Source organism: Diorhabda carinulata, chromosome 8 (genome assembly GCF_026250575.1).
Source record: "Diorhabda carinulata isolate Delta chromosome 8, icDioCari1.1, whole genome shotgun sequence".
Classification (NCBI taxonomy): domain Eukaryota; kingdom Metazoa; phylum Arthropoda; class Insecta; order Coleoptera; family Chrysomelidae; genus Diorhabda; species Diorhabda carinulata.
The window spans coordinates 16,720,509-16,746,438 of NC_079467.1; the positions used below are offsets into that span (position 1 = coordinate 16,720,509).

Consider the following 25,930-nt stretch of genomic DNA (forward strand, 5'->3'; position numbering starts at 1 on the left):
ACACTCACAATTACAGTATCTGGTCCTTCGATTGTTGTATGAACGGCTCAAAGGACCAGATAGTGTAATTTTGTAATTCTAAGTGTTGGTGTAATACGAATTTTTAATCTGTAGCGCATAAACATGAACCGAGTAGAGTCCCTCTATATAAACAATCGATCGTTCCGAAAAAATAAACGGAACAATAGACTATCGTTAAAATGCCTCAGTGCCAAACCCATGCTTGTCACATACAACGAATTCCAAACTATAAAAAAATCAATTCTTGAATCAACTGAGAAATAAAAAGATATTAAAAAGAAACAAAATGACGCAGTGATGTGACACTTTGGAATATAATATTAGACCGCTCGTTATAAATTCAAGTAGATAAAAAAAACATTTAAATACGGCATGACGCGGGGAACAAACCGCTCAACCGACAATAGATGTATAACTATAAAAAAATAAGACTATCAACGAGTAGGCATTATTGGCGTCCCGAAATTTGATTGTAGTAGATCGCCAGAACTGGGAACGCGCTACGCCCGAAAAGTCGAAGATTTTTAGAAAATCATCTAAACATGATGTTGAAAACAATTGTTGAATAAGAACCGATTAAACGTGTTTTCTTCTAAATATCTACGACTACAAAACAACATTAGTAAAACATAATGCAAAATTTTTAACTTAATCAATTTAATTGAATAAATTTAATTTCCAAACAACAAACGTACAGCAAAAGAATTTTGATTGTACCAATAACAAGTCAAATATTAAATGAATATTGAATTTAAAAAAAAAACGAATGCAGAATAGGTAATTATTAACGTAGAATTGGGGACACCATCAGCTGATCAGGCTGGCGCGCACGGACTAATATTCACATCTGCCGAAACAATCCTCCGCCAAAATTCATTGTACCAACTATTTCAATTTATTTGTGATCACGTATAAACAATGTGTAAATCGAAAATTCATTCTTCAAATATAGCGGACGGTCGAAATTATCGATTTTTTTTCATAAAAAAATCCTAGATAAAAAATTTCTGGTCTTATATAAACTTTCCATTTATCAAACATTAAATATAAATAAATTTAGAGACCAGATTACCAGAAAATATACATACACATTATCTATGCGTGAACCCACAAAAAAATTAGTTCCCAGTACAATAATTCATTTGGAGCGATTCAACACCCTACTATAGCAGGCACTAGAGGGTGCGCCCCGGCCTCATTTATCGCCCTTCTTTTTTTTGACGTAGGGCCACTCACATTTTTCAGTCTCACTGTGGGCTTTCAATGTCCGTTCACTTGACTTAGCTCCAGGAGCCGTACGAATCCTGGTACCACGCCTGCTGTTCACCGTTTACGTCCGCCCCCAGCGGCTGTTGCGGAAGGGGCTGGCTTCCCCAGTTGCTCTGGAATCGGCGTTTAGTTTCCCCCTGGTTCTGGTGACCCCCGTCAAACTTTCGCTTACCTGCTGAAATATTAACAAAAAAATTTATATTTAAAAAAAAACATGCTCTAAAATATGTTATCATCGTTAGGTAGATTTCCTCTTATCACTACCAAACCAAAACAGTAAAAAAATTGTATACTACGCAGACTATATAAACTCAGTGGTACATAACTGCAAAGGTGTGTGCCCTATATGTGGTACGATCATTGTCTTAAGGTATTCAGGAAAAAACTCTCAATATCTGATAACATATTTTACATATTCCAATCTATAAAGTGATTGATAGTTGTCAGATATTTATATCGGATGATGAATTATTAGGAAAGGAATGAACTAAAAGTGATTATAGAATATTGATACTGAAATCAAAAAGATCACCACCAATTAATGTCCAATATTTTATAAATGACCCCGCTCAATCCTTATCGAAATTGAATTTCGGTTTCTCAAACTTCGCACAATGATAGTTCGAAGAAAGTTGATTCAAAGTCTCCATAGGTTCGGAGCCCCAAAACCTCCCCAACCCCATCAAAACTACTCCAGAAGTGTCCGAAGGTACCCTGGAAAGGTAATTGGTTTTAGCCAAAATTGACACAATGATAGTTCAAAGCAAGCCGATTAAAAGTTTCAATGGAAACGAAACTTTAAAATCACCCTTGAACAGTCTAGATGTACCATGAGAGGAGAGATTTCAGACAATTTTTCTGAAACTTGGCCCGATGATAGTTTGAATTATTTGGTTAGGTCATTTTTCTTTTTCCTGTTACTTGGTTGTGACCATTGGATTTTGCGATATCGAATATTCTAGAGTATTAAGTTCTGTAATTGTCGAGAATATTAGACAGAACAACGAATTGGCTATGAAACACACGACAGGAAGGATGAGGGTTGACAGAAAATTTAGGAAAGCTTCAAAATTAAAAGTTGTAAAACTTTCTGTAAACTCCTTGTCGCTAACAAAATATTAATTGTGACATGCAACTGGAAATCACTGACGCAGTATAGTGAGAGAGTATAGCCTTACTCAACATTGACGTTCATTACTCACTTCTATTGTAGTACAACACAGGTAGAGATTAAGAGGTTGCCTACATATTAGGGACAGGGCATAAAAAGAAATATTTAAAGATTTCTTGTAAAAAAATGGTTGGTAATTGAAGTTAATGAGGTAATAATAAAGGTACTTAAAGAAAAATCTATTTCAAAGAGTTAATTTGGTAGTTGTGAATACATTACATGATCCCCACACGTGGCATGATGAGATTCCTTTTTAGACTTGGTGTGGGTTTTATTGGTGAACTTTTTGAGGAACTTTCCAATGATTTTTCAGTTATTTTTAAGTTAAAGGGCAGTGTAAAATTTCTCATTATATATGTTAAAGTGTAAAAAAATGATTCATCAACCGGTATATTCAATATTAAGGAAGTCAGGAGAAGGATATATATTACACGAGATTAGACAATTATTCCATTTTTGTCAATTTTGGATATTCTAACATTATTTTTAAAAATTCCAGTATTTTGGGGATTTTGAAGAGAATGTGAGTATTTCCCCTTCAAGGCGTCGTCCTTGGTTGATCACCCATCGTATTAATCAAATCTGGCACCCGTCGACTTTTGCCTGTTTTGAAACTTAAGTTTCGCTTACAGTAAAGTTTCAGTTGAAGACATTATCGCATACGTAAGCGGGACAACTATTATTTATTTGAAAAATTTGAAAGCATTGCTGAAAAAAATATAGACTCAAAATGAGAATATATTAAAGAAGAAAAATGATTATGAAACTAAAAATCTCTTGTTCCTTTTGTTATGTCAGAAATTTTTCAAGCAATCCTTGTACTTGGTGGAACACTTAATAAGGACTTCCGTTATTAGGTTCTCCGTTTAAAGGCATCTTTGATCTATAATTTTCAAAAGTTTTTGTTAAAAGAGAAAAGTATTTAAATAGTGAAGTAGATCAGTTGAAGTATATATTGTGCATGTCAACAAAAGGACATAAGTTTTAGAATGACTTTTAAGGCCATCGATAACTAATTATCTTTTAAAAAAATATATGATCGTTTCTGTAAAAATACAAATTCAATGTCAAAAAACGAAGAATATTATAAAGTGAAGTCTCCAAACAAAAAATTAAATTACAGACACCTCACTCAACACCAGATCTTCTAGAGGTAAATTCGAGCGCGGTGTCCCGCATTACAATAAAATTAATTTAAGAAATTCTGAAAATGGAAACATAAATTTCATTTTTTTGTGATCTATACAAAATGAAATAATTAGACTAATCCTCGTGTTTATAAGGATATAAAATGTGCGACGTACATACTGCATTAGGAACAATAAAACCATTCTCAAACTTCGTGTCTTAAAACAGGATGAAAATAAGGTTGGGAACTTTGATGAACATCGTGATTTAGGCAACTGCTAACATAACTGAAAATCGACAATAAAACATGAGCACAGCTGTTTAACGAAACCTTAAATATAAACACTGTAATTAAATCTATTTCAATTATAAATAATTTTAAATATTTAAAAAAAATTGTATGTATGACATTTTGCGCTGTCAATAAATTATCAATCATGGTAACAAAAATTTTGAAAACTGAGCAAAAACTTTCACTATATGAGTTTTTTATCGGCAGTGTATATTGGAATAAGAATAATAAAGTTTCAGCTTTGCTAACGGAATTTTTTGTAAGTAGGTTACACGAGGACTTGAACAGTTATTTTGTGAAATATTTAAGAGTTCATGGATCCAATTTTAATCACCAATACGCCAATATTGGCACTGTCTGGTCCTTCGAGCCGGATGTAAACCAGTGAAGGCTCGAAGGACCAGAAGGTGCGATGTTGGTATAGTAGTATATAGAAATTCCAATTTAATCACGAATTTGACATCCCATGCGCAACATTTAGTTTTTATGGGATTGGATTTTGTATTATTGAGTATTGTAAAGTTATATCACAGTTAAAATATTTCTAAATGTAAATGGACCAGCAACGTTTTCTTTTCTTTTCATTATTCTCTTTATAATTCAAATTATTGTAAAATAAAAATTAATGAATATTGAAATAATTTGTAATTTACATGACAGCTGATTTTTTTCCAATAGTTTGTTAATTTTTTCCCTTTAGAGATGGGATGCTCTTTTTTTTGAAAATTGAGATGATCCTTACCTGGTAAACTTGCCTTGGCGCGGCCCACTCCACGAGCGGCTTGGCGTGCTGCCCCACGGGCCCCTGTTGCTCCGCCCCGGCCCGCTCTGTTGGCTGCCGCCCCACGGGCTGGGGGGCCACCGGCCCGGCCACGTGCCACCACTCCACGCCCACGACCAGCCTATATAAAAAACGTAACAAAAAAAAAAACAATGAAATTTCGTTCAAGAAAAAAATCTGTGTCCGAATTCCAAGATAGTCGACATGTGAAATGCGGTTGTTATAACCATACAAATGTGAAATGAGCATGTTTTATTTGTAATTCGGACAAAATTGAGAAGTTAACAATTAAACAGCAAATGTTATAAAAAGAAATAATTCAGGAACACGCCTATTCATCCTTTCTACCAATACCACCTCAATTGGGTTTAAGGAAAGTGCAATACTAATACAATTTCACCTCGAGTCGTTCAATCAAATTGTTAATGAACGATTTCAAACTATTGAACAAAAACATTTTTAAAAGAATTCCACAATATTCTTTTTTGAGATTTTTAATAAAAATAGAAGATATAATAATTATTGTAGTCATAATTATTAGTAGTCTTACTCTATGAAAGTAAACATAATATTTGAATAAAGGCAATTAGAAATTGATGATAAAAAATATTTGATAAACATGTGGAGACACAAGTACAAAATTTTTCTTGTATGTGGAAAGGAAAACAGACAATGAAAAAATAAACAATTGCTTTTACGGTTTTTGAGGAAAACCACCATTAAAGTAAAGGTTAAATTTGAGCAAGAATTATCCGAACAATACAAAAAGAAATGAGGTGCATTTGCATCGATAAGTAACAATTGGAAAATCTTTGATCCACCGTGACATGCCAGATTTAATACAGAAATGTAATGCCCATATACATTAGCTACCAAAAGCATGAGCATTACGGAAAGAAATAAGGCATTTTTCTGTGATATGTAACTATTGTAAAAACTTTGATTCACCATGAAATGCCAGAATTATTGAGCGTTTTCCTTTAGAACTTTCAACAGAAACATTGGTACAATAGCAAATTAACATAAATTTAACTTTTTGAAATTTGATTCTCCCCATTTGTAAGTTTGCCCGGGAGATTGCATTCGATGTAGAAATTATTATGAAAATGAAAATAGTTCCAGATTGATGACAGTTTTTGATTTTTTGAGTTTTTGATTTTTTGAGTTTTTGATCTTCTTTATGTGGAACTGAAGAATGTACTCTGGAAACCATGTAGAATGAACAAAAAATCATGACCAAAACTTAATTTCCAAACTACTACAGTCTTGTTGTGGATAGAGAAATATTTTCAAGTCAGAAATAAGACAAAAAATTGTTTTTATTCGACATCCAATTGATGGCTTATGAATATCATTGCATGCATATGGTTGTTCTTGATAAAGCGCATTCTAGACGCCTAATTTTGTGCCACTTCATCGAGCATTAATGATTGTCTTAAATCATGTTAACTTGACCAAGGTCAAGGTGATAACCACTGACTTCATCTGGTATAGACATTTTCTGTTTCATTTGTTCATATGGAAATTTGCCTCATCATTAAACACAATCTTGAGTTGAAACTTCGAAGCAGTTTCCAATTGTTCTAGAGTTCAATCGTGGTCTTGTGGTTATAGTTTCTACACCAACTACATTTTTCCACGCAGTGGAAGTATAGATCTCAAATTCTTGCGACCAATGACAAATTTGGACTTACTTCCACACTTTTATTTACAGCGGCTATATTCTTCGACGTTCATAACACACTATTTACAATACCACCACTCAACACTCACAATTACAGTCAGTTTACAATCAGTTTCTAAAGACGAAACGCGCGTCCGACAGTGTAATTATGAGTGTTGGTGTAGTGGTAGTGTAAACAGTGTATTTCAGTATGAATCTTAGTAATGCTTCTAGAAATTCCAATTTAATTTTTGGACGTTTTGGTGTTGCAGATTGTTTGGGGAGTTATTTTAACTGTCCAGCCAACCTAAAAAGATATTTTTTGCCATTTCATTGTTCTTCCTCCAATATACGAAGATTCCTCACAAAAGGGAGCTTTTTTGGGTTTTGTCACACCTCTCAAAGTTTTAGTTACTCCTTCAAGATCTCTAAGCCTTTTGCTAAGCGGGTAGGACATTCGTAAAGTATATGATGGTTTGCCATTTTTTTGGTTCTACGTGTTGATGTTTCTGCATCAGTTAGAAAGTGTATAATCAGTCCACATATACATACGACTTACTCAGTTGTGTGAATTTATTACTGACTATATTGATTATGAATGTAAAAAAGTGAGTTCAGTATGACAAACTTTTAACGGGCTCAAAAAAACATCCGCAATTTGATATTGTCAAAAAATTAAAGACAAGCTATTTGGAATACAAATAGCATATCCTAAATATTGATAATGGAGAGTAAAATCTAGCGTAGAAGTCCAGAAAGAAGAGAAAATTCGCGGCTGAAGAATGTAAGACATTACTGATTGTTCGATACTACTTAGAAGTTGCGCCAATAGTACCTAGGGAACAAAAGATTTTATTAAACTAAACATTAAATTTCATAACAATATTATTTCATAATTTGAAACTTTTCAACTAATTATTATAATGAGAATGAATTGAATGTTTGAGGTTTCGAGGTAAAATTGTAAAATTTTTTGCAGTTTCGGTTGAACAATTTGGATCAAACATGGTTGCTGTGTTAGTATCGAAGCAAATAAGTACGACATACACAAGAAGCGTTTACGAAATATTTAGTGTGTTAAGTTAGTGAAGCAAAAGATATGGAATGTATAAATTAAAACGTTTTAGTTTTAACGATATGAAAAAATTTCACGTTTACTACGAAATTGTTCTTATATTTATTTTATTGTTTAGTCATAGTTTCCCATTATTGCTATTTTCTTCTCCAAATATCCTACGCAATATGTAAAAAAGGTTCACAGTTCCTTTTATGGAATTTTGGAGCAAGAAACCAACAAAATATACGATAAACCCTTTTTTTATTTGTTGTGTACTTACATAAAAATTGACTTTTTTATAGAATCTTGGTACATGTTCTGGCATTTTAATAAAATGGTTTGGTAGGGCGCTAAAATAATTAAACATTTCTATTTAAATATTATCCTATTTTATCCACAGCAAACTAAAATGAAGGAGTCCAAATTTGTATCAACCGAAATACAAATAGTTACCTCTTAGGATTGTGTCTGCTATATCTCGTTATCAAAATATTTTTTCTAGTATTGCACCTAAACCGTAAGGAGATGAGGAAGTGAGAGGCGAGATCTAAATAAGAGGCGAAAGGATACTGGTATGTGGGATTGAATCAAATTTATTTAGGACTTCGTAGTATAATCTTTGAATAATGAACACTACTGATTAGGCAAATATTTCGAATTAGAGTTAGATATGAAAGTAATTTTCAATCTTCCATATACTGCTTCAAAATACTTGACCTCTAATTTAAATTTCAACCTAATCTGTTAAATCTCCAATTTATTCAGTATCCCAGCAACTTCCTTCTTGGTATTAGATGGTTACGGATAATGATCCAAAAACACCAAGTATATCATAAAAAAGATATTGTATCCCCCTTTTGCAAGAGCTGGACTGGATTTATATGCTACAGCCCTTCGTGCTGTCCCAAAGCATTATTTGAAATGGTTTCCGGTGTTCGACTGTCTCCTCTACAACAGCTACAATCGCCAATATTTGTTCTTTTCTCGAGGTGTTCTATAATCCATCATGAACCCTGTGAGATTTTGTAGGTTAGGTTGATACATCACTAAACCTTTCAAGGTCATAATACCAGAACTACAGTCTCGAGTATCTAAGATCGGATATAAATTATCATTAGAGTGCTCAGCTGAGGTTTTTTGTCTTCAGTTCTACTTTAATCAGTCTTGGAACCCAGAACGGTTCTGGTCTGAATCAGGAGGACATTGTTCACTACATATACGAAAACCTTCGACTTTGATTATTTGTGCCTTATAAATATTTCACTGTCTGAGAGGATTGCTATGGTTAGATGATGACAGTATATTGATTCGGATGTTTTGATTCTTGGTCCAAAAACACTTATTGTGGTAGCAGCACACCATAAGTATAAAGTGGTATAAAGTGTGCCGCGAAGTTCTTCTCTAAATTACTAGCGTTAGCATGTCATCGTACGACAATGAATATTTCTCAATAGCTTTAGTCCATTCGTTGGTGACATAGGCCAGAAGGTCTCCGGTTGATTTATGTTTATAGAAGCCATATTAATGGTCGCTGATTATGTTAGCAAACTTGATTTGCTGGTTAACTACTTTCTCCGTGACTTTGGCAACTGCTTGTATTAAAGAAATCGGACGGTATTTGTTTGGTATCATCTGTTTTCCTTTTTTTGCTATGGATTGAACCCGAGTTGTTTCCCAATCTGTAGGGAAAAGACCTATTCTATATGATAGAGAAAAGAGGTATGGTGTACATCAATCGCAGTATATAAAAGTTATTCTCCTTTCTTTGTCTATTCTCCCTGACAATGTTTGACATTTCTTCGTTTGTCCTTCACATACTTCTGACATTTCACCTTAAATATTCGAATAAAAAATTAAAGTTCAATCATTTGCTAGTAAACAACCCAATTCAGCCTCAAAATGTACGCAATGGGCTGATTATTATAATTTATTATAGATCGGGAAGTTTCTAGAAATTTTTTTCTTCTAGACCACTTTCAAAATATTACTGGTTCCATATATTTCTGCAATATTATCAAATTTCATTAAAAAATATTAAGATCGGCTCTATCGATGGAAATTTACGTAGACCCCTGTTGAGCTTCTTGTGAACTCCTGGGGATTCACCAGGAGTTCGAGCAAGAAGTCAATCACTGTCACTTTCTTCTAAAATATGCACCGCAATTTATATAATCAGGAAAACAATGGTTTCTCCTGCTTTCTCTTTTCTACTCCTGACTCATTTTTGGAATTAGTCATAATTGTAGGTTATAGACCCTGTATCATTAATTTTTCTTTAAAAAAAAATATTTAAAATTTAATCTCAGTTTCTTCAAACTGCAACAATTTTCAAGATAATGTTAAACAAAGATTATACAATGTGTCGAATTTAAAATAGAGACAGCTCAACAATATCTTTGTTATTTGAAGGAATTTAAATTTGAATTTTTACAAGAGTGGATAAAAATTCCTTCAGATGACGAAAATATTATTGAGGTGTCTTCATATTAAATGCGCCACTTCGAGATTGTTCAGGTTTTGTTTTTCCGGAGAGGATTCAATCTAGATCGACGATTTTGATAGAAAGGACAACAAACCTGTGTTCCACTGCTAACGTCGTAGAAAACACCTGACGTGACTCCTTCATCCAGTTCCTAAGTGTCAATTTTCAAATCAATAATCGCGTTCAATTTTTCATAAAATGGTAGTCATCCAATCCCATGAATTTCTCAAATTAATAACCAAATAATTGTTAGTATACAAGCTTTGAGAAACTGTTATTTTTTTATTAATAATGTTAATGGCAAACAGTAAGAAAATATAAATGTACCAATTCAAGGACAATAATTCATTTACTTGATTTGTCTTCAGTTTACCTATTATCAGTGTTATGACAAATGGCTTTGTCGTTAGATAGATGGAGCTTCCAATCAATAATTGACACAAGATGTCATATGTCAAATTTCATAACCTGTTCTTGTTATACTACATTTCACAATTAATAAAATTATTTATTTCTTATCTCATCAATTTATCTCTTCCTTATTCAAATCTTTCTCGGTAATAAAGACAATAACATGTTCATATACGAAGGCAACTTGGGAATTAACCGTTGTTTTGGCTTGGCATCACATCTCTGAGCACTTTCAATCAAATATCCAAGAATCGCTGATTAATTGAACTCCTAGTAGGCCAGTGGAAGGAGCATAGGGCCAACATTTGGTGAAAAAATAAGTGACCTAAAAAACTGACAGCAACAAATATACGTCCTTAAATCTCCGCAGTTTATGAACCTAACTTTATGAATGAAGATATAATGCGTCAATGGAAAAGTTTCTCGTGCAGTTTTGCGATCGATAGGTACTGAAAGTCCTCGCCGAGAACCCCAAAACCAATCGGGTGTATGCTACCTTATTAGTTTTGGTACCGCGCCTATGGAAGAAGACATTTTAAACAGAATAGTAACTGGCGGTTAAACTGGAATAGTGTAAGTCACTTTTTGGAGTCATATCGGTCCTCCATTTCGGAAAGCAACCCAAATTTTGTCGCTGAAAAAGCTGATGGTTATACTTGGAGCAACAATTCTGAAGTTTACTGATATATATTCAGGAAATTGGAAACAAACGTATTACCAAGTTCCAAGATTATTTCTGCATGTGTCCTAACACTCGGGTAAAAACAGGAGAGGTTTTGCGCACATTTAAATAGGTCTACCGACAGTGTCATTTTGGTTTTTACTGATTCTATGAAGAAGTAGGTTGGGGAACAATATTTCGCCAACTCATCGCAAACAATCGCTTTCGGTAAATTGGTAAAACGGTACCAGGCTTGAAAATTTGGGGAGACTATGTTGAAAAATAAATTTCTCTCTTGGTATTGGTTTCTTTTAACTGCGATCGTTTTTATATCTCTGTACAAAAGATGTTAATAAAGATTACAGTTACACACTAAAATCAAATATAAAATCAGTGAGCAAGAGAAAGAGCTCCAGGTATTAGAATGGTTTGAGATGGAATCCGAGAACAGAGAGAAATGATTATACGAAATAACACTTTCGAAATTATGAGTAACATTACAAGTACATCAAATACCCCAGATTAGGTCAAAGTGATTGCAAATTTTCAACGAGGAATTAGGAAAGACAATAATACCACAGGATTGAGCTATTTGAGCTCAGAGGATACAAAAATTCAATTTGGTTTGGCAGGTTAATACATAATTAGTGACATCCTATTATTAAATGTTAAACAGTTAAAAGGATAACACATAAATCGACAAGATGAAAGCAATTTTTATAAAATAAAAAAATTATTCTACTGTTTTTATCTAAATTTTGAAGTAGTTGGAGTGCATTCAAAACAAAACAATATTTATTAATCGTTTATATCATTTGGTAACGATTATTTGAGAAATTCGTGGGTTAAAATTAATACAATTCAGATTTGATAAAATTAAACTAATTGCAGTAGCCAAAACCCTTAAGAAAACCAACCAAAGAATGCCTGTAACAAACCAAATTTGTACAAACAGCATTGGAATCATAATAAATATAATTGGTTCGTATATACAAAGTGATTCAACAATAAATAGCTCTCAATATTTTCAACTATTGATCAAGATAAATTTCTACATTTTTTCAAAATAGAACACGATGTTACTATAATGAAGTATTTTCAAAAACCACGAAAATTTAAAAAACATTTATTAAATTTGAAAAGCAGAATCGGAAAGAACTGAATAAAAATATTTTAACAAAGTAAAAGTGAAAAAATATTATCTAAAAGAACGATCAAAATATAAGATGAATCTTAGGAAATTGAACTAAATATATTCAAAATATGAAAATTGAATATGACATTTTCAGATATCCCCAATTGATTTCAAGTATTTATACACTACAATAAGAATCGAAATTACAGCTGTTTAGAAATTCCAATAACATTAAAAACTTACAACAAACTAATGATTCAACCAGAATTTTGAAAATTATCTTGCTATCTTATACTTTTCGACCGTTTTTAACATGAAAATTTAGCAATTTACTGTTGAATCTTCAACAAAAAAATATCAAGCTTTCGTCAAATTTGCTACCATGATTCCAAATCTTGTTTCTACATTAAGTATCGTCCTCGGCGGGTCCTCGGTTGATTTTCTTCAGCTACTCCTTCCTTATCATCTATGAATGCGTAAGCTCTAGAAAAAGGGTTATCCAAAAATAATTAATGATAATATATATATAAAAGCTCAGCAAAACATAACTGCTAGAGTCATTAAAGCCAATCAAAAGCAAAAAAGCAAAGCTTCAATATAAAAATAAGCACTAATTAAGCAAAAGCAAAGACAAAAAGCTGCTGAATTGTCATTGTACTAGGCGACAAATTGGCTGTAACACACAACATAGACAAACACTCAAGCTTGCACTTTCCTAAACGTTTTTTTTTGCAGTAGTAAGCAAATTAAAAGAAAAAAATAAAGTTTGAGAAATATTTTCAATGGACTCGGTAGTTACGAAGTGTTTGGCAGTGTACTTTTCAATAATAAATTTTCGGTTTATAGATCAGAAGAAATTTTCAAGTGTTCCCAAATTTCGGTAACTAAATTCAATTTTACAAACAAACAATTTTAACTAAACTGATGTGTTTCTGGCGTCCTCTTTGCCTCTAAACCAAACAACGATCGATATTATCGAAGATCGAAGAAGAGGCGATGAGGCTTTGCAAAGCTCTCAAATCTATTATGCAACCATCCTGACAACAAGGTCTCATTAAATCCTATTACCTACCTGGGTGCTTATTCCAGTTTTAAGAAACACAAAGCAAAGACATATTGACAATTGTAAGTAAATGTTCAGCTTTCTCTGTGGCTTCTTTGTAGAAGCGACAAATATCGTGAGTAATCATTCCCATATTCCGCAGATGATAATTCAAGGGCAATCCATCGATCATTTTCTACGATCTAATCTTCCTAATATTCCAGTTTGCCATCGGTTGGTGGTTGGGAAACCGATCAGGTACCAGGTTGGTTTTATTATACAGTCCAAGGACGTTGAATGACACCTTACATTCTCAGATCAATTTCAACTGTAATAACAGAGAGTCAAACTTTTGTAGGGCTGCTTTGTTGTCAGTCCTATGGACTTAAGTGGACCGAGAGGCCGTATTCATCGACCTTTCTCAATTATCGAGCTATCTGTGTAAACCGAGTAAAGCAATCGAATTAGGGACAAATAGATATTACTACTAATCCCATTTCTGATCGTGGAGAGTCGAAAAATGACAATCGGTTTAAATTGAATTATATGAAAATTTATTATTGAAAAAATGCACTAAAACACAAGCCAAACGAGTTCATTTGTGAGGTTAGTGTATCGGCGTGGCGGCATCGAAAAAAAAATCATCCCTCTTCCCACTTTTGGATAACCCTGCAACTAAGAGCACATCATATCTGAGCCAGCCACCATCGCCAGCGGCTGGCTTTGTTTGCGAATTTGAGAATTATTAAAACGTACTCAATGCCAATTGACTCACTTCGTGTCGTGTTTCACTTTTCCCGGCGGCGCTCACTCAATTTTCAAGTTGGCTCAGATATGATGGTATTTTTGAATGTGGCAAGTGTACGATGAAATTAGTGATTGTTTGTTTTTATTTCTTTGTTCACGTGCAAGCGGAAAATAGTACCGGGAAGTTGTTATTATACAGTTATTGGGTTAGCTGCTTCTTATTAGTCAGGCAAGACACTGTGCCACAATCAAACTACCGCATTAATCAATTAAAGAGAAATTAATAATACTGATTCAGTCAGAATGTTAAACGCGGCCGACGGACAAAAGTTAACGCGATGCCCTATCCAAAAAATTACCGACACGACTGGGTTTTTACGATTGAATGGGAAAAAAAACCTTCTAGTGACGCCCACGGATCAGATTATACAGCGTTGCCAAATTCGAAATAGGAAATTCTAAGCTGTACGGATGGAGTAAATAAAAAAAAAAGTATAGAAGCATTATATTTTGTAGTTTTTATAGTATCTTTCAGCAGTTCCGATATGTAAACAGAAGTAGAATCTGTGATTTTAAGCAGTTGATTTGTTAAACTGCTTGTTTGCTGACGGAACGTATGAAATGCAAAATAAAATTCCACAAAACCGAAACTGAATTGACAAAATTCAATTGGAAGATCCTCTTCGTCCAGATAAACCTAAATATTTTTTTCTATATGTTTCATGCAATCTATAATATCATTTATAAATTCAACCTTTGTTGTATTTTTTTTTAGGAATAAATTTATCTGTATCCATTTCAACTCATACCATCTGCGTTGAGACAACCAGAAACAAGTTTGAAGACATTCCAGTCTGATATTATAGACTGGCTTAAAACCTGGGAGTTTTTTATCAAATTAAGAGCGTTAATCATTATTCCGACCATAGCATTGAATATAGAATCATAGCTCCGCTCACAGAAAAAAATTCAACATATGATATTAGACGTATATGGTAACATTAAAGCGCAGACCATTGCTACGCGCATAAATGAATACATAGGCCTCAATCACGTGCTACAGTAACAAAAATTTTTGCACCCAGGAATGTCCTCACTGAATTGGTACAAAAGGGATGATGGTCCGCGACTCAAGATGACCACCAGTGCGTCTAGGGTAGAGCAAGGATTTGGGCAAGAGTATATTACGCTACGGTTGAAGGTCGATGGTCTTTTTTGTTTCACGAGTGGAAACGGGACAGTTAAGAATGGACAACGGTCCAAGATGCCCTACGACCCCAAAACGGTCTTTAAACTTCAAATTCCACGAGGAAATTTTGTTTTAAGCGATGCACAAAGAAATAGACTTGAAGAATAGGCCAAAAGATTTCCTATTCATCTTGATAATACGTAGTTTCACCAAACTTTTCTGTACACATACATTTAGTACACAGACATTTTCCGATAATAAAAAATGTACTAAAGGACGTCATAGTTGACACATATGATATGACGGATGGTATAGCTAGCAGTTGACACAGAGCACTCGGAAACACAGAATACCAGATGGTTGTACCAAAACACGTCCTTTCCGATTGACAGTTGACATTCAAGATGTCTCCCCCGCCACCACTAATGAAGTCGTATCCGTCTCAGAATCGACTTTGTTTATCTACCCCTGACATTGAGGTTATAGATGAAATATATTCCGAAGGAATCGTCCTACTTTATAAGCCAAGGACTTTCGTATAAAGTAACTTTGTATTCATTTGTCAAGTTTGCAATTTTTTCATTAGTAAAGGTAAATAACTTCAACAAAAGATGAAATTGTACATTCCATTTAATGATCATGTAACCATCTTGGTTAACGTGAGGTTGATGTCATTTTGTATCGTCACTATCCTTGACGATGTTTTGTCATAAAATATAGATCATAGTGGACTTTAACCAATTTTACAATCCCTAAACTGACATCCAGTGTCAATTTTGTTAAAAATGCAATCAAAATTCACAGGAATCCACATTGAAGAAATTTTGCACCAGTCAAAACGAAATATTTATGCAAATTTGCACCTGTTCACTAAGCCTACAAGGCTCAATGTGCATCCAATGCCAACTTTGGCTTTAAATAAGCGGCTTTCATACACCGTGAAGTTTGATAGCCATAATTTAGCCAAATTTCTGACTGTGGCGGTAAAAAGTAAGAAGAACTATCTCAATTACCGGAAGAGTATCCAGCTATATGCTGTAAATTGCGGTTTACAAACCCACCTGAATAGCGCTAAAGGAAATACGGTGCAGGTATGAAAGCAGCTGTTTTTGGACAAATTGAATGGTTAGTGACAGTACCTTATCAAAATCATTTGATAAATATGGTCTAAAAAACTTCAACATTTACACCTGTGTCATTATGATGTTTTTATAATTTAACGTACTTCGACGTACAATTTCAAGCGCAGATATAGTTTTCTTTGACTTTGCCATATGTTTAGCAGCCTCTGACAGACTGAAACGTCAAATAATTTTTTAAATGAGGTCCAAAGAAATTTTAAAGATTTTCAATCGACTAACTTTCGATAATGCGGATAAAATGTATCATATCTTAAATTTAATATCAAACATTTCAACGTGAATAAAATATTATTCATAATAATAGCTATCCCATGACGTGGGCGCTTCCTTTTTGATCTATTATAATTTTTTAACTGGACCCAATTATCTTTGTTTTTCTTGTCAAACCATCTATTTTTATTGTTGGGATTTATTTAGTCTCATTGTGCCGGTGATCCTAATAAAACTTTTTTGTCACAATTCATAATCAGGAATTGGGCGGTGAGGAACCATTGCGCACATATGCCTTTTGATTGGTCATGTCCCATTTAAAACTACCAAAAGCCGTTGACCTTTGAAAATCAGTCCCTTTGTCATGAACCTATTACAGTCACTGGACAAACTGTAAGATTTGTCCAAGTATTTACTGTGCACTAAACGATGACTTGGTTTGCAAGTTCTTTCTCCTCTATGCACCAGCGGCGTTCTAGATCATCCATAATACTAATAGCATGCGAATGGCGACTCATATGACTGTGACCGGTTAAAAGACTAGTCACAAGTTATATTTCTCGACTGTTTAAGTACAGCCTCAGCTTGTCTCCTACCAGATTTTCTCATCTATCTCCACAGACTAGAAAAATATGTAATAGCAGTACTTTTGACTATACCAAATATGGATACTGGGCCCATTGGGGGGATTTATTTATCTCATTTGTGTCATATTCAAACAAAATAAGAAGCGTAAATCTTCTTTTGTGGCAGCCTCTCCACATTAGACCTTTCAGGTCAGTTGTTCTGCCTCTAGTTCTTTAATGTTGGTTTTAAGAAATGCGCCGAATTGGTTTGTTGCTACGAATAGCAATAATTTTCCAGAAATAATAACCAAAAACGCTGAAAAATACCATATTTTTTTTTAAATTTATCTCAAACTAAAACCCAGGAATTGTTTGCATTCCGTTGACCGCTGGACGCAATGTGTTTTTGAAATTTGTATGACGTTATGACTGTTAAATAAATAAATGTGATTAAAAGATTTTTTTAAATAAATTTCTAATGGACAATTTCAAATTTCCTTTGGCTTTCCAATGTCAAACAATTAAATTTAGTAAAGAAAAATAAAAAAGATTCGTATAGGAACAAGGTGAATTTTATTTTATTTTTTTTTATGAATTTAGGATGTTAATGTCGGCCGACGCGCAACATCTGACTGTGTAATTTTTTTTTTAACGTGAAAGAATAATTTAGTTTTGACCCATACCGAAGTAGGTTGCCGACCCCTTCCTCTAGATGATGTTGGGGCCGGCTGATAATCGTAATAATAATCTTCATATCTATAATAGTCATCATAATAGGGATCACTGTAGCCGCCTCTATAGTCCCCGTAACCGTAATACTCGTAATCGTAATCTATAAAAAGACAATAAGTCCCAATTTAGCCAACTAAATAAATATATATCCAAATTGATTGCCTGGAGATTTTTTTTCAAGTTACTACACAATAGCATGCCGGGAAAAGAGTCAAGTAACGATTCTCGCCAAAATATTATTATTTTGGCTTCTTTTACCACATACACCAAATTATCTAATTCAATTTCTATAATATGCATAAATATGGTACATTCACATTAAAAAGACGTACAGATTATTCAAATTGGGAATGATTCTGGCACCAACTATAAAATACACTTTCAACAGTTCAATATGTTAGTATATTAAACACTGTAGTACCTTGAACAGTACCATGCTTCTTAGTCCAATTCTTGTTTCCTAACGTGTAATTATAAACAACTAAACTAAACGTTCTATAATTTTCCAGGTATTTTTACCACGGATATGTTGGTAGTACAAAACTGGTTGAATATTTAAAGCAACAAACACTTTAGAATAATTCTTTAACATCAAGATGTTTCGAAAGACTGTTGAATTTTACGTTGGTATAATGTAATGGTGATAAAAATTCCACGAAGACGAAAATATAATTCAGTAAACAAATGTAATTATCCAAACTGTTTACTATAACTGAACCAACACTCACAATTACTCTATCTGGTGCTTCGAGCCTTGTATAAGTTCTTATCCGACTTGAAGGACCAGACAATGTAATTTTGAATGTAGGTATAGTGATAATAATCACTGTTTGCTGTATGAATATCCCCATCGATTTCGGAAATGTTATATTAGCAAGATGCAAAATTCAGTACGTATATAGGGTGCCCAAAAACTTTCGCCAAATGAAAACTACAGATTTTAGAAATTTGTACCCCTTCAATATTTTTAACTGTTACCTTAAAACTTGGTACATTGTATAAAACCCCTATAATTTTAGAATTCACTGTGAAATTTGTCCAATAAACTGGGGGACAAAAAATATACCCAAATTGAATGATAATAAAAAGCAGCTTTATAGTGAACAATTGTAATCGCAAGTTTTTATCATTTAATTTGTCAAACACACGAAACCCAGTTTGTCACACGAGAATTAATTGAAACAAACTTCAATGAATTTTGTGTCAGGTCACAAATTTTAAAACATAGCAAAAAAATTATTTGTTGCCTTGTCCTAAATACAAGATACTACAAAACAGGAATACTATATAGCACTTTTTACTATATATAACTGTTTGGACCTTTGTGAATCCCACAGTTTAAATCGCAATTTTCAGCTCACAGAGTCCAACCATTTAACTAAGCACAACCGTGTTTGACGCATAGATCTCAAAAACGACAATTGGAAACATGAGTTTGAACCAATGTGCACCCATTTGCTCCTTTAGGTGCGCAAATAGTGGAATTGAAAAGCAACAATTGAAATTTACATGCTATCCATAATTACTCCACATCTCTAGAGGTGAGAGGGGGTGATTTTAGCGAAAATTAAGTTTTAATTGGATTATTTTTAGATGAAAAACTTCACTAAAGGTGGGAGGGGAGAATCACCCAAAGGCGACAACGTGGCTGGTGTGATTAGATATGCATAAAATGAAATTTAATCTATTATCTGTAGTTTGGGTTTGATAGGAGAATTTCTGGACACCCTTCATATACAAGGTGACCCAGGATTATTATTATTTATGAATGCCCATTGTACGTGAAAAATTAGGGATAAACCAACTTTCAAATGTGTGTGTTATTAACCTTATTTCTTCAAATATTTCCAAACTGTCTTGATTAAAGAGTTAATATTTTGGAGGTAATTATAAAACATATATAAAGAATAATTAATTTCGTATGACGGTTCACCACATCCCATATTAATACAGGGTAATTTAAGATACTTTAACGAAAAAGTAAATAGATTGAAACACAAAGAAATTATTATCCCTTTCATTTCAGCCCTTATTACAATGAGATTTATACTGGCAGATTGTAATTAGGTTGGTTAACAATTCAACGTTAATATTTTTCTGTTCGGCAAAATATTTTCCAATATTGTATGACGTTATATTAATAATGAATGCCATGAATTAACCAAATCGATTGAAAAATGTTATTTAGCCTTCTCATCACCTGCAAAGATTTGTTAATCATAAGAACAAGTTGGTCTTTTTAATCTATTCAAAATGTTTGCCACTATTATTATGTTTTATAGATATTTCGACAGCATGCTGTTAAATGATATAGTTAGTACCTAAACGAATGCCTATCTTGTTATAAATATTCTGTAAATATATTTTGTATGTATTAATTTTATTGAAATTCCCATTCTGAATAACCAAAACATCTCTGGTTTTAAATAAATTGGTTCGAGTAATAATATAGGTTCCCTACACCACAGCAAATACTTACCCGATGCTCCTGGCTGCAAGCGAAATATTTTGTTCAAACAACACACAGATAGTGTAAAGAGAAAAAAAGACAGAGGGTACACATGCATTTTGTTAAGAGTCGGAGACGCGTGCAATGCTTTACGATGCCCCTTTGCCTTGCTGCGGTGCCCCCGGCTTAAATATCAATCATACAACACATTCGATTTAATTGCTTAAATCTATATGGACTTTTTAATTGTTACAATAATAAGATTTTTCATTGTAAATAAATTTTCTTTGGTATTTACAGGCCCTATAGTAACAAAACTTTCGCAACGGCTAGTATAAATTATAAAGTAAAGGAAGATATTTCTCTTAAGAATATTCTTATATTTATTTGGTCGTTAATTTAATTATTTGCTATCACTACAATAACAATTACTTTGTCTGGTCCTTCGAGCCGGGTGTAACGATATAAAAGGCTCGAAGGATAAGATTAATAGTATTGTGTTATTGTAGAGGTAGTAAACATTCAGTTTCAGTATAAATATCACCAACAATTCCGGGAATTCCAAACTTAATTACTAAAAACAATCTATTCCAATATTTGACACCAATTTTTAACATATTCAACCTAGTAAATTTTATAGCCAAAAAGATACCTCATCCTTCATAACTACCTGCCATATTAGACCTAAAATGAGAATTGTATATGGAATTTTCACTTTAAAATGTCTTGTTGTTAAGAATGATTTGCAATTATCTCCAGGTAGGGATTAAAATTTATATTTTATTAATATTATATTAATAATTTTTGTTTTGTTTTGTTTTGGAAAGACGGTAAAATTCAGGAGAAACTTATATTTAAAGGTGGATGGATATTACAACTTAAAACAAATCGTAATTCGGTGACAAATTATGAATAAAGAAAATCGTAGGGACTGTAATTTCAGAGGATTAAAAATATTCAAATTATGCTTAAAAATTTTAGTTTAAACTGGTACAAAGACATCAGGAGAAAAGCCCCACAAAGCCTAGTAAGAAATGTGACAGAAGCAAATTAATATAAGAAAAGAAAAACGAAATTCTGGGAAAACTTGGCTAGTTGATTCCAAAAAAATTTGTACACTTAAGTAGTTTCTATTCGTGCATTTATTTGACTAATATGTCAACTTCCTTACTATCGTTCCCTATCATATTTTTTCCAATCCTCCAATCCAATCCAGAAATACCCAGTAAGTGTATTATAACTGAAATGAACTTTACTGGACCGATGCGACGGTGCCAAAAGAGGTAATCTAATTGTCAAATATCAATATAGACTGTTTGTACAATAAATAAGCATGCAGATTGGGGATAAAAAATGTAACCTCATGCTATTATTTTTGTTATATGTTGGTAATCCAATTCTGAATCTGGAGAAAAATATTTCGTTAAAAGTCCATTTTCATCAAACTACCATTCACCCAAAAACTACCGCTAACCTATTGATAAATATAAACTACGACAAAAAAAGTCTACTGTTAAAATTACAGGCACTAAATTTAAATACTGACAGACCTGTAAAGACTTGAAAACATTTTGTTGTAATAAAAAATTAATAATTATATATAAGGGTAGTTCTCCGACGACTTGCAGTCAGACCATCGTAGATCACATGAAAATATACACATGTACAAGGAAAAACAAGAAAAATGTTAGTGCTAGAAATATTTGTTAAATTTTCTTTCATACTCAAAGAAAGTTATTTTTTTCGTAAATTACGATTTAAAGCAAAAAAAATTGGTAAATAATGCAATAAAGCTTATATATCAAGTACTGCATTATTTTACGTTCACTAAGAAGAGGTTTATCTACAATGCAATGAATCATCATATAAAAATTATATTTACTGGATTGTAAAGTTTCCTTTAATACAAAACTACAAATTAGACCAGGATCGATAATTTTTTAAACCAAAAAAAAATAGAAGGATGGAACCCATTGAAAAAGAAGAGAATATAATAGAAATGAAAGGAAAAATAATTTCTGGCCAATCCGAGTTCGGAAAGAGGGAGAAAGTGAGTTTTTAATGGTAAAAAACAGATCTCGATTTCCGACAAAACTACAAGTTTTATGGAAAAAAGTTGTAGGTAATAAAATAAAATACAACTTTTGTATTTCACATGGTGGGTTTTTTGTTCGTGGAAATCTGTACTTTCTGATAGTGTAAGAAAAAATTACCATCACCATGGTACATTTTCACAGAAAGAAAAAAAAATTTTACACTCTAATTACACGACAAACGTGAGATTCCATGTTGCAATGATAAAACATAAATAATTGAAGTGTAAAAATTTAATAGATACTTAATCCATTGTACGTTTAAATTTTCCATAGTTATCGTAATCTGTTTTTACGCCATCAGAAAGTAGAAGTTTCAGGAAACAAAAAACTACAATAATATTTTTACGAAAGAATTTTCGATAGATAATTAGGGTGCTGTTTCGATATTGAGTCAAAATAATATTACAAATCAAACAAATTTGGGACATGAAAAGATAAGTTTACACAAAATGTCGAGAGAAAAAAAAAATGTTTAGTGTAAAATATAAAAATAAAAAACCAAAAACGTGGTTATTTTAATTTTTCATATAAAATTTTAGGTTATGTGAAATACAAAAGTTGTAGATCTTATTGCCAACAACTGTTTTCAATAAGTCGGAAATCGAAATAAACCGTTTTTAACATTAAAAACTCACCTCCTTCCCGACCTCAGATCATCCGTAAATTATTTTTCCTCTCTATTTTATTATTATTTCCCCTAGTCATTCACCAAAATGTCTTCTCGAAGAATGAAACTGTAGTCACGATTTTCACTTATTTTAAAAATGTCAAAATAATATGTGTAACTACTTTAAAAGTTTTGGATGGAAAAAAAATAACATTTCTATAAAAGAGTCATGAAGAAAGACTCCATCATCGCGTCAATGTCGAGACTATCTAGCTTCTTGACAATACTGAGTTAGAAAGAATACTTAAGAAAATCAAGCCCTTTTAGTTAGTTTAATATTTTTAATAATTAATGAACTATATGCCTTCATAGGTGACCAATATAAAAAAAATATTTGTTTAAGAGTAGAAGGATTAATTGTAGGCGGTATTAATTTCATAGACAAATTGGAAACGAAAATGCAAACTATAGTCCAAAAAAAAAGGATACTACAATGCGAATTCTGTGAAATCCCCTAAATTTTCAATATAAGTTACTTTGAGGTGTTTGGATAGATTTGGCGATTTTTTTTTAAATCAAAGTTGCAGATTTCTAAATTTCTCAGAAAATTGTACCATGAATGACTCAAACAAATTATGAATTTTAATTTCAGAGAATTTTTTATATTAGTAACAAAAATTAACTTTCAAAATGTCATTCTTCCCCATGTTCCTCAATGGGATTTTTTTTAATTATAATCTGATTTACGCAATAAAATGCTTAGGAGGAATTCAAAAAATCCATTTAGCAAAATGGTGGAAAACGAAATATTAAAAGTTAATTTTTGTTACAATAAATTTTAAAAAACTCTCTGAAATTAAAATACCTAATTTATTAAATGTATTCAAACTATTTTTTGGGAAATATGGAGCACCTTTTAAATGAGTTGTAACTATTCTATCTGTAGCTGTAATTATCATCCCGTAAGCTCTAGCCACCTTAATTTTTCAAATATTACTAGCATTAAAAAACTTCAAGGAAACCTTTTGTGTGTAAAATTAAAAAGATCTATGATCCGAATTTTTTTATCCTAACAGTTTTTCAAAATTCAGGGGGATGATTCCAAGAAATTCTCGACAAATGCAAATAGTTTGAAGTAAGATATATTTGAAATTTGGAAACTTAGCCAGAATTCACATTCGAGAACCCTTTTTGTTGGACTACTGTTGGAGTCAATTAGAAAATACTTCTAAGAAATTTGAGCTTTCAACAACTTTACCTTCAAATTCTGTATTATTCTTCGATTTGCAGTGAAATAGAGAACAGGGAATAATAATTATATTAGATCTCCAATATGGTTTGGGAATCCTTTTAGAGATATTTAATAAATTAGTGAGGAAAAACAAACTTACCCCGTTGTTATTACCATACGATGAAGTAGAAGGAAATGAAAGAGCTGATAAACCAGCAATAAAAAAGTCCAAGAGTCCAAACACCCTTTTAGGAACTAGAACCTTTTTGTCAAATGACCAACGATACAAGAAGAAATTGATACAAAAGAAACAAAGAAGAGATAGAGGTACTGTAATAACTTTGTAGTTTCTCTCTTAAATGTACACATAAAGAAACTCAAATTTTGGGATAGAATGGAAAATTAACCAAACGCATATTTGATAAATGTGGGTACTACATAAACACAAGATATCCAAAGCGCCGAATTGACTTACCTAAACTGAATTCAAAGGTGTCCTATATGAAAATTAAATAGAGGAGGTAGAATATATCATTCGGCTTCTTTAATGATGATGATTAATTTTTAGATTTTAGATCATATCATCATATTATTTTCCAGTGACGATGAGTATCCAATTGTAACTGGCACATATTTGGTCCATTTGAGGTGGATAAGTGAAGGGAGATACAGAAGATTCCAACTAGATTAAAGAATGGAAAAATCGGAAAAAAACAAGCATTAGATATAATGAAACATCTTCCTAGTTGTAACTATGAATGTAATAAGGAATTTTCGTTATTTTTTGTGCATTTAAAACCAATTCTTAGTGAACATTGTTTATTTATCGAAAGAGTGGTATGTGGGACTTGATACTTCCTCGCATACTCTCGAATTGAATAGTTACTTGACTAACAAGCAGACTAAGGACCGTTATATCGAAAATCATATAACGGAAGTCAGCTAATAAAAACTTACCATAATCGCCCCTTCCCATAGGTGCTGATCTCATGCCACCGCTTGTTCCCCTTGGGCCTGCAGCTCCAGGCGGACCCCTTAAAGGCATTGTTCCCGGCATCATTCTAAAATAGAAATAATATATTTCAACGAATTGTCAATATAATTTTTGTTCGTTACTTACCCGCCTCTAACTTGCATCATTTGCATCATTCTTCGTTCACGAGCTCTCAGAATTTCTTCTTTTTTCTTCTTATCAGACGGAGGTTTCGCCAATGAGACTTCGATATTAGAACCTCCCAATTCCTTAGAATCCAATGCTTCCATTGCCTACGGAAACGATTATAAATTGATGCATATGCTCGGAAGCAACTACCAAAGTAAAATTTAACTAATAATATCAAACACTAACCTTAACGGCATTGTCCCTATCTTCGAAATGTATGAAAGCGTAATCTTTTATTTTCTTTACCCTTTCCACCTTGCCAAATTGCTCAAACTCTTCCTTCAATTTCTCTTCGCTTATTTCTTGAGTTAAGTTTCTTACGTAGAGGACCTGGATAATAAATATAGTAACATATAGAGATAGATGAATGTAGGTTAGTTAAAATATAGAGCAGTTTAGAATCCTACAGAATGTTCTGTAACTGAGTAATTATATGGACAAAGGCCAAATTACTAAGAAAAGAGAAGTATAAACTTTCCAATCTCTAGCCATCCTTTGCTTCAATGTTTTTTAATTATTGATTTCGATGACTCGAACAGTTGGCATCTTCAGAAGTTGCTTGCTGCTCTTCTAACTCAAGACTCCGAATCAGGAAGTAACTTTTGAAGATAACAACTGCTCGAGTCATCCAAACATCAGGTAGCAATAGTTATTTTCGACGACGATCTAATAACCAAGAAGCATTG

At 32.7% G+C, this 25,930-nt stretch overlaps 1 protein-coding gene across 18 annotated transcripts in view; it reads right to left on the bottom strand.

The window, feature by feature from the left end:
• Positions 1-661: 661 nt before the first annotated feature.
• Positions 662-25,930, bottom strand: part of LOC130897491 (heterogeneous nuclear ribonucleoprotein Q) — a 109,446-nt gene continuing 84,177 nt past the window's right edge. For 5 of the 18 annotated variants that reach the window (XM_057806375.1, XM_057806374.1, XM_057806377.1 and 2 more), the window contains 7 exons: positions 25,431-25,574; positions 25,203-25,348; positions 25,040-25,143; positions 17,651-17,799; positions 9,959-10,015; positions 4,624-4,783; positions 662-1,465 (listed from right to left, as the gene is read on the bottom strand). In XM_057806375.1, coding sequence (XP_057662358.1) covers positions 1,302-1,465; positions 4,624-4,783; positions 9,959-10,015; positions 17,651-17,799; positions 25,040-25,143; positions 25,203-25,348; positions 25,431-25,574 — 924 coding nt within the window. In that variant the 3' untranslated portion in view covers positions 662-1,301. Of the gene's footprint in view, positions 1,466-3,765; positions 3,877-4,623; positions 4,784-7,687; positions 7,733-9,958; positions 10,016-17,650; positions 17,800-25,039; positions 25,144-25,202; positions 25,349-25,430; positions 25,575-25,930 lie in introns of those variants that run through there. The other 13 variants (XM_057806381.1, XM_057806379.1, XR_009059710.1 and 10 more) reach the window with 12 other exon arrangements.